Here is a 14,100-nt window from a genome sequence, read left to right as displayed (position 1 = left end):
ACATTATTGCTATTTTGAAAAGCTCTCCATCACTCAAGGCATCCTAGGCTATAGTAACATTAACACTAGTTGCTTACTGATTACAAACGGAGGTTTTCAGATACCTTTGGAATTGAGAAAAATATCTGTCCGCATGTGCTCATGATTTAAAGCATGGGGTTGTTGATTCATGTGTATTTGACTTCACTTATATATACAAAAATATATTTTTTTAGAACCCCGTGATACACACCACAATACTTACTGGTGACTGGGGAATATCTGGAAACCACGTATATTGAATGGAGGACTCATTTGCCTCTGATTAGAAAAACACCACAGCTGAAGGTATGTGAAACTGGCTCATACAACAATAATATCGACATTACTAAGAGATAATATACCAATGGAATTCAAAAGATTTTTTTTTTTTAATTATTATTTATCTCTACATATATCTCGTTTTAGGGCATCTGACCCTTGTGGGCCTTATAAAATTGGCTCCCCTTTGGATTCATGAATCTTGGGAACACAAGGTACTGAACTACATCTGTGCAACGTATGACACACCAGCAAAAACCGAAAAACCGCTAGTTCTAGGTGGGTGCTTTTATTTCTTATTGAGTATTCATCTAAATACATAGGATGGGACTCTACTGACATTTATTATCACTTGATTCCCTCCAAATTAAGAATCTGCGATTTTAAGAAACCAGAAGACAGCAAACATTAATAATGAAATTTGAATAAAAACTTCATATTCTTTCAAGACTAAATAGTGTCACTATAAGGTATATTACATTAATTTGTTGCCTCGTAGAAAGTCCTAAAAAGTAAATATAAGCATCAATGCATAAGGACATAGATATCGATTTGGAATGGTGGAAATTCTTTATCGATCAGATAATGTTTTAAAAAGATCAATAAGGATCAACGCCTATAGAAATTATATTTTTTGAGGGAGGGATAGTGATGAGAACCTGGTCCCGGTAGCACCTCCATAGGCCTCCACCAAATAATTAGAATAATATCAGAGTGAATGATGGGTGTATATGAATAGGAGTTCGAGTTTATTTTGTGAAATTGAAAGCGGGCCCTTAAAACACTTATAAATCATTTGTAGATATTGTGCAGTCATCTTCCTCCTCCTTTTGGTTTTTGTTGAGTTTGTATATCCTCAGGTTGTTACTAGTTGAGATCCAAGAGAAACCTTCTTTTATAAGTAAGTCAGATACACACCATAAATTACCCTGTGTTTACCCTCAGGCTTAACTTTAGAGGCAATCACTTAAATTACAGTAACTCAATATAAACACCACAAAAAAGACAACACAGGTTTAGAAAACCAGGAAATATTATCTGAGTAAAACAAAATCAAAACAACAAAAATCCAATAAGTAAAAGTAGAGATATACATTTTTAAAGATTAAATGTGAAAACAGTGCTTAGAATTTACTAGCGGTCAAAAGGTTACTTGAGGTCACGATGGACATGTGCCACGTCAAAGTTCAGGCCGACCGCGATCGATGGCAGGCCGCCCACAGGAACCAGACAGATGCTGCTGAAGAAATAACTTGGATGAAGCCTTGGTCGATGTCAAAGACTTGAGGCAAGGAGTCGCTGCATCGTTGTTGAGCCAAGATGGAGGCGAGTTTCAGGGTTGATTCACGCTGCCGGTGAAAGTTTAACCCATTGAGATGTAGGTGCTGTCTTGATGTTGAGCTGCTTCAGCGAGTGGATGGCCGTCGTCATTGAGTCGCGTTGGCACTAGAACCGCTGTCAAACAGCTGCTGCGTCGTAGGGCAGTGTGACAGTTCCGATCAGAACAAAGTCACAGCCGCTTTGATTTCAAAGTAGAAAATGCTGCAGAAACCCACTTCTGAGGCCTAGGACTGAAGGGGCACCTCAGGCAAGGGTAGGACTCACAGATGGCAGAGTCCAGCAGCACCAGCAGGATTGCAAGTCTCTTCTGTCCATGAGACTTCTTAAGCAGGGGCAAGCCCTTGGAGCCATTCTGGGTCCTAGTGAGTGGGTCCAGTCCTTTGTCCCTAGAAGGGCAAGATCAGCAGGTAGCAGGGCAGCTCAGCAAAGCAGAGAAGCAGTTCCTTGGAGCAGTCAGTCACAGCAAAGGGGCAATCCTTACAAGCACAGGCTCCAGACTACCAGTGGGGCGTAAATCAGCCATTTGGGAGAGAGCAGGACAAAGCCTATTCAGATGCAAGTGTGAGCCACCTCTCAGCTTAGGAAGGCTATCAGTATGTAGATGAATGCAGATATATCCCCTGCCACACCCAGCCCTTCCTGTGTTGTGGCTTTCTAGAGAGTAAGCATAAAGTGTAGTGGTCACCAAGGCCAGACGTGAATTGGAAGTAGGCTGCAGGCGCACAGAGCAGAGAAATGTCCACTTTCTAAAAGTGGCTTTTCTAAAATGGTTATGTTAAATCCGACTTTACCATTAAAGAGGATTTATCACCACCATTGCAAAGATACTAAACGTGAAGTAGCTACTAAATAGGGGCAACGTATGTGTAATAAAAGGAAGTTTAAGGCTTGGCAAGAGGTTGTAAATGCAAAATCGAAGCAGCAGTAAACTACACATACATGCTTTGCAAAAGCAGGCCTGAGACAGGTCAGAAATCGTAATATCTCACCCCTTAATGTATACCTTTATACCTCTCCTCCTACTTATACTCTTGTACCTCCCAATTACTTATACTCTAGTACCTCTCTCACTGCTTATACCCTAGCACCTTTACGCTATACTGTAGTACCTATACCAACACCTGCACCTTAGTATCTAAGGTGCAGGCGTTGGTGTAGGTGTAGGTTAACAATAACCTACATCCCAGTACCTCTACTCTTGCCTACACCCAATAATTATTAACCTTTTAAGTAACTGGAACTCTTTCCTTATCACCTGGTTTCTCGTCACATTATCTTTTTTACTGCATCCCTTTTATTGCTGTTTTTTTAATGACATTTCCTCAGGTTTCTTCAAGGGAATGGATTAACATGGAAGTCTGGTCTAACATTAGGAAAAAATAAGGCTGTGTCTGAAAAACAGTCTTATGTCCTTGGAAGGCCATGTAGGATGCCAAATGTGCTAATTCACCTAGCCACTGTAATGGCTAATGGGGAGACTATTTCAGCTGTGAATTAAGTGTTTGCTTATATTATATGCATTTAGTATAGCGTACAACTCACTCCCGAAGGAGTATCTCATCACTTTGTGCAGGGTTGCACTTATTTAAATAGCCATGTCTTCAGCAGCTTCTTAAACATTACGAATTTGGAGCAGGAGCATATGTGGGGAGGCAGTTTATTCCAGTGGAATAGGGCCAAACAGGAAAAGGTACGAATTTGTGCAATTTTTAGAAGGGCCTTATTTGTGGACCTGAGCATGATGAAGTCTGGAGTGCAGATATGTGGGAGGACCTTATTTAGTGCTTTTTGGGTCAGACAGCATAGCTTGAAAATCACTTGTTTTCTGATAGGAAGCCAGTGCAGAGGCTTTAGAACAGGGGAGACAAGGAGCGGGAGGGCAGGTTAAAAATTAGCTGAGCAGCTGCGTTTGCACATTCTGCAATTTTTACAGCAAAAAGTAATTTGCTGCCACTAACAATGCATTACTGTAGTCCAGGTGACTGGTGAGTAGCGCCTGCACTGAGGTCTTTCTGAGTCAGATGGAAGTCACAGAAAAACATTTTGCAATAATCGCATTGTAGCAAAGCAAGTGTCAAAGGTAGTATTTAGTTAGTCTTTCATTGATAGGGTGTGGTTGATCTTAATACCAAGATATTTCACCACCTGTTTAGGAGAGGGGGCAGGACCAAGTTCTGGAGGGTATCAGTCGGGCAACCACAACTCCTGTGCTTTTTCCTGCAGTATTATCCCAGGTTTCTTGCCGTTTAGATGGACAGTTGTTGGTAATCCAATTGTTACACGTCGAGCCTCCTGCGTAGTCACATGGGCGCAGGGGAGAAATGAGTACCAGTGTTAGGGGGCATACACTTTTTAGACGCTCCCTTGCCGAGTGTCGGTAGGTGGAGTTTACTCCCGTTCCCTCCTTAAATAGCACTTCTAACCGAGAAGCCGGTGCTTGGCTTTCGGTTTCCTGTATCCAGACGCCACACCCCTCCGGACGAGTTCCTGTTTCGTGAGTCTCCTAAACCTCGACGCCCATAGTTATCAGGCTCCCGCTCGCTGCCCCCGAGTACCCGTCCCCGCATGAGCGAGTCAGAGTCACAGAGAGAATTCCCCCGCTCCCCGACGAGTGTTCATTCGCGGCCGCGGTTTAAAGGCAAAGAGACGCGGCCGCGTCTGAAAAGCTACTTAGTTTCCGCTTTCGTTTCCCCCCCCCCCGACATGGTGGCGCCTTCTCTTTAATACACGCTGTCAGCAGATGCTGGCGTGAATGCAGATACATTGTATCTTGTTTCCGCGTAAGCATTTTACCGGCGCTAGGTGTGTGCTTGTGTAGAATTTTATGTTGTACGCGCGATGCGCGTTTGAAATTATTTGAGGATCCTCACCTGAATTTCTTTCGCACTTGAAGTGCGTGTTTGATGCCACATTTTGGGAAACTTGTTATTTAGATAGTTGCAGTACCAACGAGCAGGGCTTCTAGCTGCTGTTGGAGACAGGTGTTCTCTCTCAGTGTGTGGGCTCCATTTACTCCACAGCCGACTTGAGAGGTCTGTTAATATGTCGCTTTGAGAATCCCCATTGAGCATTTAGCAGAGTCCCAGTGATACTCCCTCCTGTCACCTACTAGGCGCCAGCCCCCACTGCGCTGCCCTATCTGTTCCTGACTACTTCTTGCCCTGCTGAGACACCCATCCAACTTGCCTGCCCTGCTGAGTCAATTCTACATTCCTTCTTGACTCCAGAGATGTCCAGCGGGTAAGAAGGGAGTGGGTGTCATCGCTAACAGAAGCACCAAAGTGTAGGATATGTTTTTCTGGTTCTAGGGAGAAGAGGCCTTTTCCTAATATTTCCCTTATTATCTCTTCTATAGGTTATCCCCTTCCTTGACCATTCTGAGGAAATCTGCTGGGGATCTAAAGTATATTCTGCCAAGCTTTGGGTCCCCACATCTCTCAGGGGCGGTCTACTGGTAGAGTGTATTGTATTCATGCTTCCGTGAACAGGCCTTGGGAGTGTGGGGATATTCTCATCGCTCCTGTGGATTGGGTCTACTCGCTCACAAAAGGTGGGTCTATTCGGCAACACCAATCTGCGATTGGGTCACATCTGAAGGAATACAATGAAGCCATGGCGTGTCCTTGTGGAAGGTTTCCTTACCTGCTTTATGATTTCCATATATTCCATCGGAATGTAGAGATGGATGGTCAAATCAGAGCCATTAGACCAAGAAGAGCAACATCACATTGTAGTGATACATTTGGCCTTAAAACCCAGACAAAGAGTTCTGCCAGTAGGGCAACACTGGATGATGATTTTTTAACATGTGGAGAAGATGTAGGGGAATTGGAGATCATAGAGTAGGGGAAAAGAGCATTCAGAACCACAAGGGATGTGGGGCTATTAGCTGGTAAAATGCTGCCCCTAGAATAGGATGAAGAGGAGAATCAAGGTCAGGAGCCGCCTTCCTCGTCCATTCCATACCATGTGATCAATAAAGCATGGGAATACCAGGATATTCTGCACCTTTTCTCACCTTCTGATTTAACATTTACTCAGGAGTCAGTCCAGATACATCATCTTTCCTTGCAGCAGACTTATTGAAGGGAGGCCTACACAAAAGTGTTGTTACTAATACAATGCAACTGTTAAAATCTTTCATTTTGTTCTACGTGAATTTACATATCTTAGTAACCTATGCATCACAAATATAAAAATGACACCCAGTTAAAAACGTACCTTCTTCCCAGTTCTTTAATTTGATTTCCGAGCAAACCAAAGGACATCCCACTCTTCCTGTACTGTAATCATACACTGAAATGCACAACATAACATATTTAAGAATGTGTACTATTTGATGCGAGCACTACTAAATATTTCGAAACAATGAAGTCAGAATGTTAACATGGTATATTTCACATTTGCAGCATACAAATTTCCAGGTTTGATAAAGGAATGCAAGTGCACATTCAACCCTCATCTACAGCTTACATACGTTTGAAGCCAATGTGATACATAAAGCGTTTCACATTTTAAATAGCAAAATTGCACTCTCTGTTGGTGATGCCCAGGGTAGCTGTTTAGTTTTGCCAAGAATTGCCCTAACGGCAACTGAATAAACTTATTTACCTGTTATGTTGTGGCCACAGTCCTGTTACTTATTGTGAGGCTGATTCTGGTGTCCGACAGAAAAGCGTGGTGAGCACTATCATTTACGACTGGTCTCCAAGGGCATATATACTACTACATTCTAACTGGGTAAACAAGTTACTCTCTATATGCACACTCAGCACTTTACCCAATCAAATGTGTGTCCATGTAAATGTACGATTGTATAAAACGAAACATGATTAATTATACCAAATTGTAGATTTAATGTGGTATATAGATTATTCATCAACAAAATCAAAAGAGGGAGGTAGAATCTGCTTCGCAACAAGTGCACTCTGCTTCCAATGTTCAGCTTAAGGGTAATCAAAAAGAGTGCACCCACGTAATTCTTACTAGTTAATAGAGTTTCTTCCAACTGTGATAATAACAGTAATAGTGAGGCCCTCACTGACCACTTTCCTCAGTAGTATGTTGTCCCCACTGGCGTACTTATGGTCATTAGCATCATTAGGCCTCTCCTCCACCAGGAAGTTGAATTTCTTTCATCTGAGATATGACCGGATCTGTACAAGGGAAACCTTGAAATTGCTACTAGTTCCCTAAAACCAATCCTTTTAATCTGTAATTAAACAGAGAACAAGGGCAAGACTAAAGGCATACACGATGTGTACAAGACTAGAAGATTGTCCTACACATGAAAGAACAAAAAGGCTTGACATGTTTCAGCCAATTTCGCGCCCAAAAATAGGTTGGTGTCTTTCCTCATGACCAGAAATGTATATAACAGGTCCCAACAATATTATATAACTCTTTGTCCGTTCTTTAGGGGCTATGAAGAATTCTCTCCAGAGGTATGTGCAAATTGCACTAACAAAATAGTAAATATTTTTCAGGGGGACAATTTAGTCCCACATAATATTGTTGGGATTTGTTATATGCATTTATGGTCCCGAGGAAAGTGACTGATCCTTTTTGGGCGCACGATTGGCTGAAACATGTCGACCTTTTTTGTTCTTTGATGTGTAGGACGACCTTATAGTCCTGAAACCATCATGTATGCTTTTGGTCTTGCCCTGGTTCCCTTTTTAATTACAGATTTTAAGGATTGTTCTTGGGGAACTAGTAGCGATTTTAAGGTTTCCCTGGTACAGATCCTGTCATATCTCATATGAAAGATTCAACCTCCTGGTGGAGGAGAGGGCTAAGGATGATTGCTAGCGACCATAAGTATGCCAGTCGACACACCACACTACTGAGGAAAGGGGTCAGTGAATGCCTCACTATTACTGTTATTATTACCATTGGAAGTAACTCTATCAACTAGTAAGAATGACTTGGGTGCACTCTTTTTGACTACCCTTATATATAATATTCAACATACACAGTGTCAAATGTAACCGGAGAGGGAGTGTGGTTAGGGGAAGGCACAGGAGGGGTGGGGGGGTTGCAGGATCAGCAGGTGTTAGCCTAGAAATGTTTCACCCAAGCATATAAAGGATCTTCTGTGACATGCTTGGATGTTAACTTTAAATCTAGATCGACAGTGATCTATATACCCCATTTCTTTTTCTGCTCTATATTATTCTTTAAGTCAACTGCTTCGTTAGATGCTTCACTTTAGTGCTGTAGTTTTTTTACCCTCCAACTCATGGATCTCATCTCTCCTCATGTTATTTCGACCAGAAATGTCCTACTTCTCGAAGATTTCAATGTGCACAGTGAAAGTCTTGCTAATATAGAAGCTTCTTCATTATTGACAGACCTGTCCACACTCTAATTAACGAAGATAAATAATGAACCCACTCACTTGGCAGGTCACACGTTGGATCTAATTCTAACCAACTCCCCCAATATTATTTGTGGAGCAACCTGTCCTATGACATGGTCAGAACATTCATTGATCGAATTCTGGATTAACGGCCCTAAAGAAAATACAGCCCCCAAAACATACCGTATAAGGAGATCTAGACAGTGGCACAAACCAGGGCCGGACTGGCCGTAGCAGGCACCGGGCAATCCCCCGGTGCGCCTGGGGGCCGTTTTTGTTACAGGGCCGTTTTTGTAGCCTAGCTGCAAAATCGGCCCTGTAACAAAATCGGCCGAAAACCAGCCCTGGCAAAGAGCTCGGCGGCACCCCCAAGCCCCAGGGGGCCGGCCGAGCACTTTGCCAGGGCCGGTTTTGGTTCCCAGTCCGGCCCTGGCACAAACTCACACCCACTCAGTTTCAAGACACTTTCATAGCACCTCAGAATTCTGACTGACAGTAGGAGCGCTTAACCTCCTTCAAGGGCTAGTATGAAATCCACCATCGACCGCCTAGCTCCACTGAAACTGTACCCAACATCCACTAAATGCCCCCAGACACCATGGTACTCTCCCAATCTCCGGACCGAAAAAAGTAACTGCAATAAACTTGGACACTGGCACCGTTCCAATGACTTGCAAGATAAAGAAAGATTGAAGTATGCACAATCCCATAAAAACATGAAAACCGCTTGGAAAACTCATATCACACTGCAACTCGAACTAGCAGAGAACTCCCCAAGAACACTATATCAGGTTTTAAAGTCTTTTACTAACCCTAAGGCATGCAACACCAAAGAGGCCCCTGCCCAAATCCTATGTGACAACATAGCAAATCATCTTACCCAGAAAATCAAAATGATCTACATCAAGATTACTTCAGCTAACGGCTCCCGGACAAGCCTTAAATTAGACACTCCCCAGATTACTCCCGATGCCTAACACTGGAGAACTTCCCGGCTCGTCTACCGGAGGAGGTAGAATATCTTTTAAAAGTAGTTAAATCAGGGTCTCCACTTGACCTTATCCCTGCCAAGACCACCGCTCTGCTATCCAAGATGCTCGCTGCTCCCATCTGCTTCATTCTCAATAGTTCCATGACCGAAGGCAGTCTCCCTCTTGAGTGGAAAGCAACACAGATCATCCCTATCAGGAAAAACCCTAAAGCTCCCCCGGAAGATGTTTCTAACTACCGCCCTATCTCCTTGCTCCCTCTACAGAGCAGACTTCTGGAGAAGCATATCAACAAGCACTTGTCTGAGTTTGTCGAATCCTCGAATCATCTCGATTGTTCACAATCTGGATTTCGACCAAGACAGTCAGCGTTGGTAACAGTTACTGATAACATCCGAATGGTAACGGACAATGGTCAGGCAGTACTTTTGGAGCTGCTTGACCTGTCTGCAGTATTCGATACCATCTCCCACCAGATTCTACCCAGGAGACTTACGGACATAGGCATCCAAGGGAATGCCTTAAAATGGATGTCTAATTTCCTGACAGACAGAACCCAGACCATCAATCTGGGCCCTTTCCGCTCGCAGACCACAAGAGTAACCAAGGGAGTACCTCAGGGCTCCTGTTTGAGCCCTACGTTATTTAACATAGTTACTCCCTTGGCTGGGCTACTGAGGAAATTAGGTTTTATTCCTATCTCCTATGCCGATGATACCCAACTTCTTCGCTCCTTTGACAAATCCAACCCCAACATTCAGACCATCTTTTCGGAGGGTATGAAAGTCATCGCGGTCTGGATGAGAGAAAACTTTCTGCAGCCTAATGCAGAAAAATCTGAAATAATGTTTGGAGAAGCAGCAGTAAGGTGGTCCCCTAGTTGGTGGCCAGAGGAACTAGGCTCTGCCCCATCCCCTAAACAGGTGGTAAAGAACCTAGGAGTCTGGATAGATCATAAACTAACTCTGGAGGAGCACGCTACCATTACTGCCGGGGCTTGCTTTCACACACTTAGTCTCCTTCGAAGGGTCTTTCACCTCCTGCCACTCTCCACACGGAAAACCTTGATCCAGGCACTGGTTCTAAGCCGCCTAGACTACTGCAATGCTTTGCTGATTTCAGCCAAGTAAACCTCCCTAAACAAATTGCAAGTAGTCCAGAACCCGGCGGCCCGCTGGTGACCAATGCCCCTCCCAGAACTGCCTCTCTCCCTCTACTCCAAAAACTACACTGGCTTCCAGTGCGAAAGAGGATTAAATTCAAGATCTGTTGTAAGGTCCACAAATCTCTCAACAACTTGGGCCCCAGTTATCGGACAGATAAGTTGGTCAGATATATACCATCTAGGCCCCTTCGGTCAGGATCCAAAGCTCTCCTCCATATCCTGTGCTTTAAACAAGCTTGCATGGGTGGTAAAGCTTTCTCCCACCTTGCACTATTTTATTGGAAACAACTTCCTATCCACTTGCGTCAATGCACTAACTTCCTGGTTTTTAGAAAGCTGCTGAAACCCACGCTGTTCTAATTCATCCCCCCGCTTGGTTGGTAATGGCAGCCAGAGCGCGGAGATACACCTGGTGGGGTGATTCGGGCACTTTACAAATTAATTAAATAAACACATAGTTGGACTAGAGAAGCCACTGTTCTCTCCATGCTTACTCTCTCTTTCCTTCATTCTTTATTTAGTGACACCAATTTTATTAAAACCAAATTCAGACAATGCTTCCAGCAAACACTGCTACTTCAGAGTATGCCTAGATCGGAAGCAAACGGAACATTGTTTGGCCTATATCGCGATGGCTGCCCAAACTAAGGACTTCTTGGCGTGCCTGTTGCTAATCACCTTAGGCAGAATTTCTTCCACCTAGAACAGCCAGGTCTTCAGGTGCTCTCCAAAAATTTTGCTGATTCAATACAGTGCTCAAATAATGTGGTATATTATTCCATAATCTGGGTGCCAACACTTGAAGAGATCTGCCAACCTAAATAGTAAACTTAAAACGAGGGACAAAGCCAGATTAAGGACAGCTAATCTTAATGCTCTGGTTACATGACAAGGTTACAGTAAGGAACCCAGGCTTGGTTCCCATTTTCTATAAAAAATATGATGCGCCAAGAACAATGCCTTAAAATGAATAAGATTCTCAAAAAAAAGTGACATTAGATACTAGGGACAACCCAAAAGATTTCACAAAAAGCTGCAAGAGGTCTAACATAAATATTAAATAAAATGGGGCTTAGAGACGAGACTTGTGGTGTCCAAACTCTAGCTGGAAGAGAACTGTGGAGCTATCACCTGGAAAGTATGATCATTTAAACAAGCATTGGCATAGCCAATAGGTCCCGCCTTTGGGACCTTATAAGTGTTTAGCAATGCAGCACATTAACCTGTGTGCTTTGCCACCAGGGATTGAAGAGCTATATAATTGATGAACACTGTGTACCCTTTATAAGCAGTAGCCATCTATACATCATCTGATTTACTCTTCCCGGAAGCAGTAAAAGAACTCCAAACCCAACACTGATGATACAGATGTAAAAGGCAATTCAGATGGCGGTCTGCGGTGAAATCATCAAATAAAGGGTTGCAAGTGACCCAGAATTTGTTTGCAATGAAATGGCCATACTAATGGTAGACTGAAAACATACAAACAACTAAGTCATAAAATACCTTCAGGGTTGCTGAGTAAGTGCGTGTGGGCCCTACATTTTCAGAAACCTCCTTTGATTGACCCTGAAGCCTATTTTTTTCCCAACCTTTATTAAAAAAAGCAAGGATACAAACTGCTTGTGTTAGAGACTGCAGCATGTAAAAAAAAGTTAAGCGCCCCAGATACAAAGGCAGTACACAGTGAAGCACTTGACTTACTTAACACAGAGGTTTATTTTAAAAGTCCATAGCTGTGTAATCAAGCAATAAACACAACAAAAGTAACGGAAAATACACAAAAGTCCCACAACATACCTCGCACCCTTCAAACCTACTCCACACTTGTTAAAACAAATGGCACTTCTAGTAAATAGCTAGTCATCTGGGGCTAACGTGAAGAATACTTTCAAAGTAGTTGCTGCTGAAGTGTCTGCTGAGCATGCTGCCAGTACTGCAGTGCAGTGAGGAGTATGCAGCCGTTTCGTGGCCCATTGCATGCCCACAAAATCATCAAGTTTTTTCACAACAAGGTGAAATTCCTTGAAAACCTGTTTCCACTGTCACGTTATCCCTGTCCAGAAAACCGTCTCTGAGAGTTAGCTCACAGTCTAAGAATTGGGTGGTCTACAGTTTAGAAGGTGCATGCTGCAGTGAGGATATCAGACCACTTGCAAGCGAACTGGATTCGTTCATGAAAGGTGTTGGCACCATAAGAGGGAGGTCATCAACATAAGCCACCCGACCACTCTCCACACCTGCCCTTGCACACCTGAGGCTGCACCCAAATCATGTTACGAGGTTTAAACTATTTGTAAATGACACAACTGACTTCTTATGCATGAATGTTCGTATGCACGGTACCCGTTCCCACCCGATAGAATTTTTTTTTCTTTCTGTGCGTATCTTAAATTTAAAAAGACAAAGCTTTGAAGCTGAATCGTGGGAGTTTCTCACCCCACTGAGATACCTTAGGGGGCTAAATGGTGTGCCTTCTACCAATTCAAAATTAGAAGGAATCCTCTGTTAGCCATACGGCTATAAACCATTGATCGACTGTCCGAACATGCATTTATATGTTGAGTTACACTCCCACAATGTGTCATGTTATCACGGGTGGCAATTAATTTGTTATTTTAGCATTGATTATACATTTTTTGCCTTCTTCTAGTACTTCCAGTCTGCCTAGGAGTATTTTTAAATCTGAATAGCTAAGATGCACCCTGGCGGGAGCGACTAATGCAATCAGCGAAAGCACTGAAGTGTTGGTTTAATTTTCTACCAGGCTCGGTATTTTATCGTTCTTTCCTCACCAATGTAGGTATATGCTTTAATGATGGTACTTTCACTTTCAGATACTGGTCTAAAAAACTTTTTTTTCACTAAAGTGCTTGGTTAATTTAGTTAGAGGTTCATGGTCGGTAACTAGTAATGTACTGTTTGCCTTCACTTGTGTGACACTGCGCTGCACCGGGGACAAGGAGGACAAAGCGGATTGGCTGCTTTTAAAAGGGCAGGAAGGGCAGCACTTAAATCTTGGGCATGCATTACTCACAGGACTGGAACACTTGCTCGTATCACACTTTCTGTGCCCGGTCCCTCTGCCTCAGCTCCATGGTGATGTGCTCCTTCCAGCAGGGAAGCAATCGGGTTGTGAAGGGTGATGAGCCAGCAAGAAAGTGTCCCAGCGCCGGCATCCTTCAACTCTGGGTCCGTCGCACGCGTGCATGCACTGTTTAAAGTGAAAGCACACTGGAGCCAGCGTTGAAGGAAGCCGGCGTGAACAAGATGGCGGCGGACTGTCCACTGTCCCACGGACACGCGCATGCTGTCTGCTTTGGACAGATGGCGAGAGCAGCCATCTTTGTCCATGCAGGCAAGTGCATGAGACCACGGGGAAATTCAATTCCAAAAGGTCCTCTCTGACGAGAGCAGCGCATGCGCTGCTTTCGCCAGAAAAAGGCCTAAAAAGGACACAGACCATGCCAGAGCCTTACCCCGAACACCAATCTCGTTGAGTCTATCCACAAGTACCTTATGAATAACAGTGTCAAAAACGGAGCTTAGAACTAGCAATATTAATGCAGATAAGTCACCTTCATCCATCAGTTGCCTGACCTCTTCCGTCACCTTGAGTAAAGCTGTCTCAGTACTATGCGCCGGTCTAAAACCATTTTGTGAAGCGTCAAGCAATTGGTTTTCTTCAAGAACTTCACTAACAGATTTTTTACATGTTTATCCACCACTTTCACCAAAAATGGCAAGTGGGAGACCAGATGGAATTTTTCAGGCTTAAACTGATCCAAGGTGGGTTTTTTAAGGGGAAGAACATTGGCATGTTTCTACGCCAACATTCGTAGAAAGCGAAGAATTTACTATACGGAGAAATATAAGAAAGAGAACAGTCTCAGCTCTTTACAGAATATGCAGTCTTGCAGCATCCTCAGGGGAACCGGATTTCG

General features: G+C 43.5%; 1 protein-coding gene across 3 annotated transcripts in view; it reads right to left on the bottom strand.

Moving 5' to 3' along the window:
- Positions 1-14,100, bottom strand: part of ACSL3 (acyl-CoA synthetase long chain family member 3) — a 536,429-nt gene that overhangs the window by 58,497 nt on the left and 463,832 nt on the right. For all 3 annotated transcript variants that reach the window (XM_085634281.1, XM_085634280.1, XM_085634282.1), the window contains exon 11: positions 5,863-5,937. In XM_085634281.1, coding sequence (XP_085490407.1) covers positions 5,863-5,937 — 75 coding nt within the window. The remainder of the gene's footprint in view (positions 1-5,862; positions 5,938-14,100) is intronic.

This window comes from Triturus cristatus, chromosome 11 (assembly GCF_964204655.1).
Source record: "Triturus cristatus chromosome 11, aTriCri1.1, whole genome shotgun sequence".
NCBI lineage: Eukaryota > Metazoa > Chordata > Amphibia > Caudata > Salamandridae > Triturus > Triturus cristatus.
This window is presented reverse-complemented; position numbering and strand designations above follow the sequence as displayed.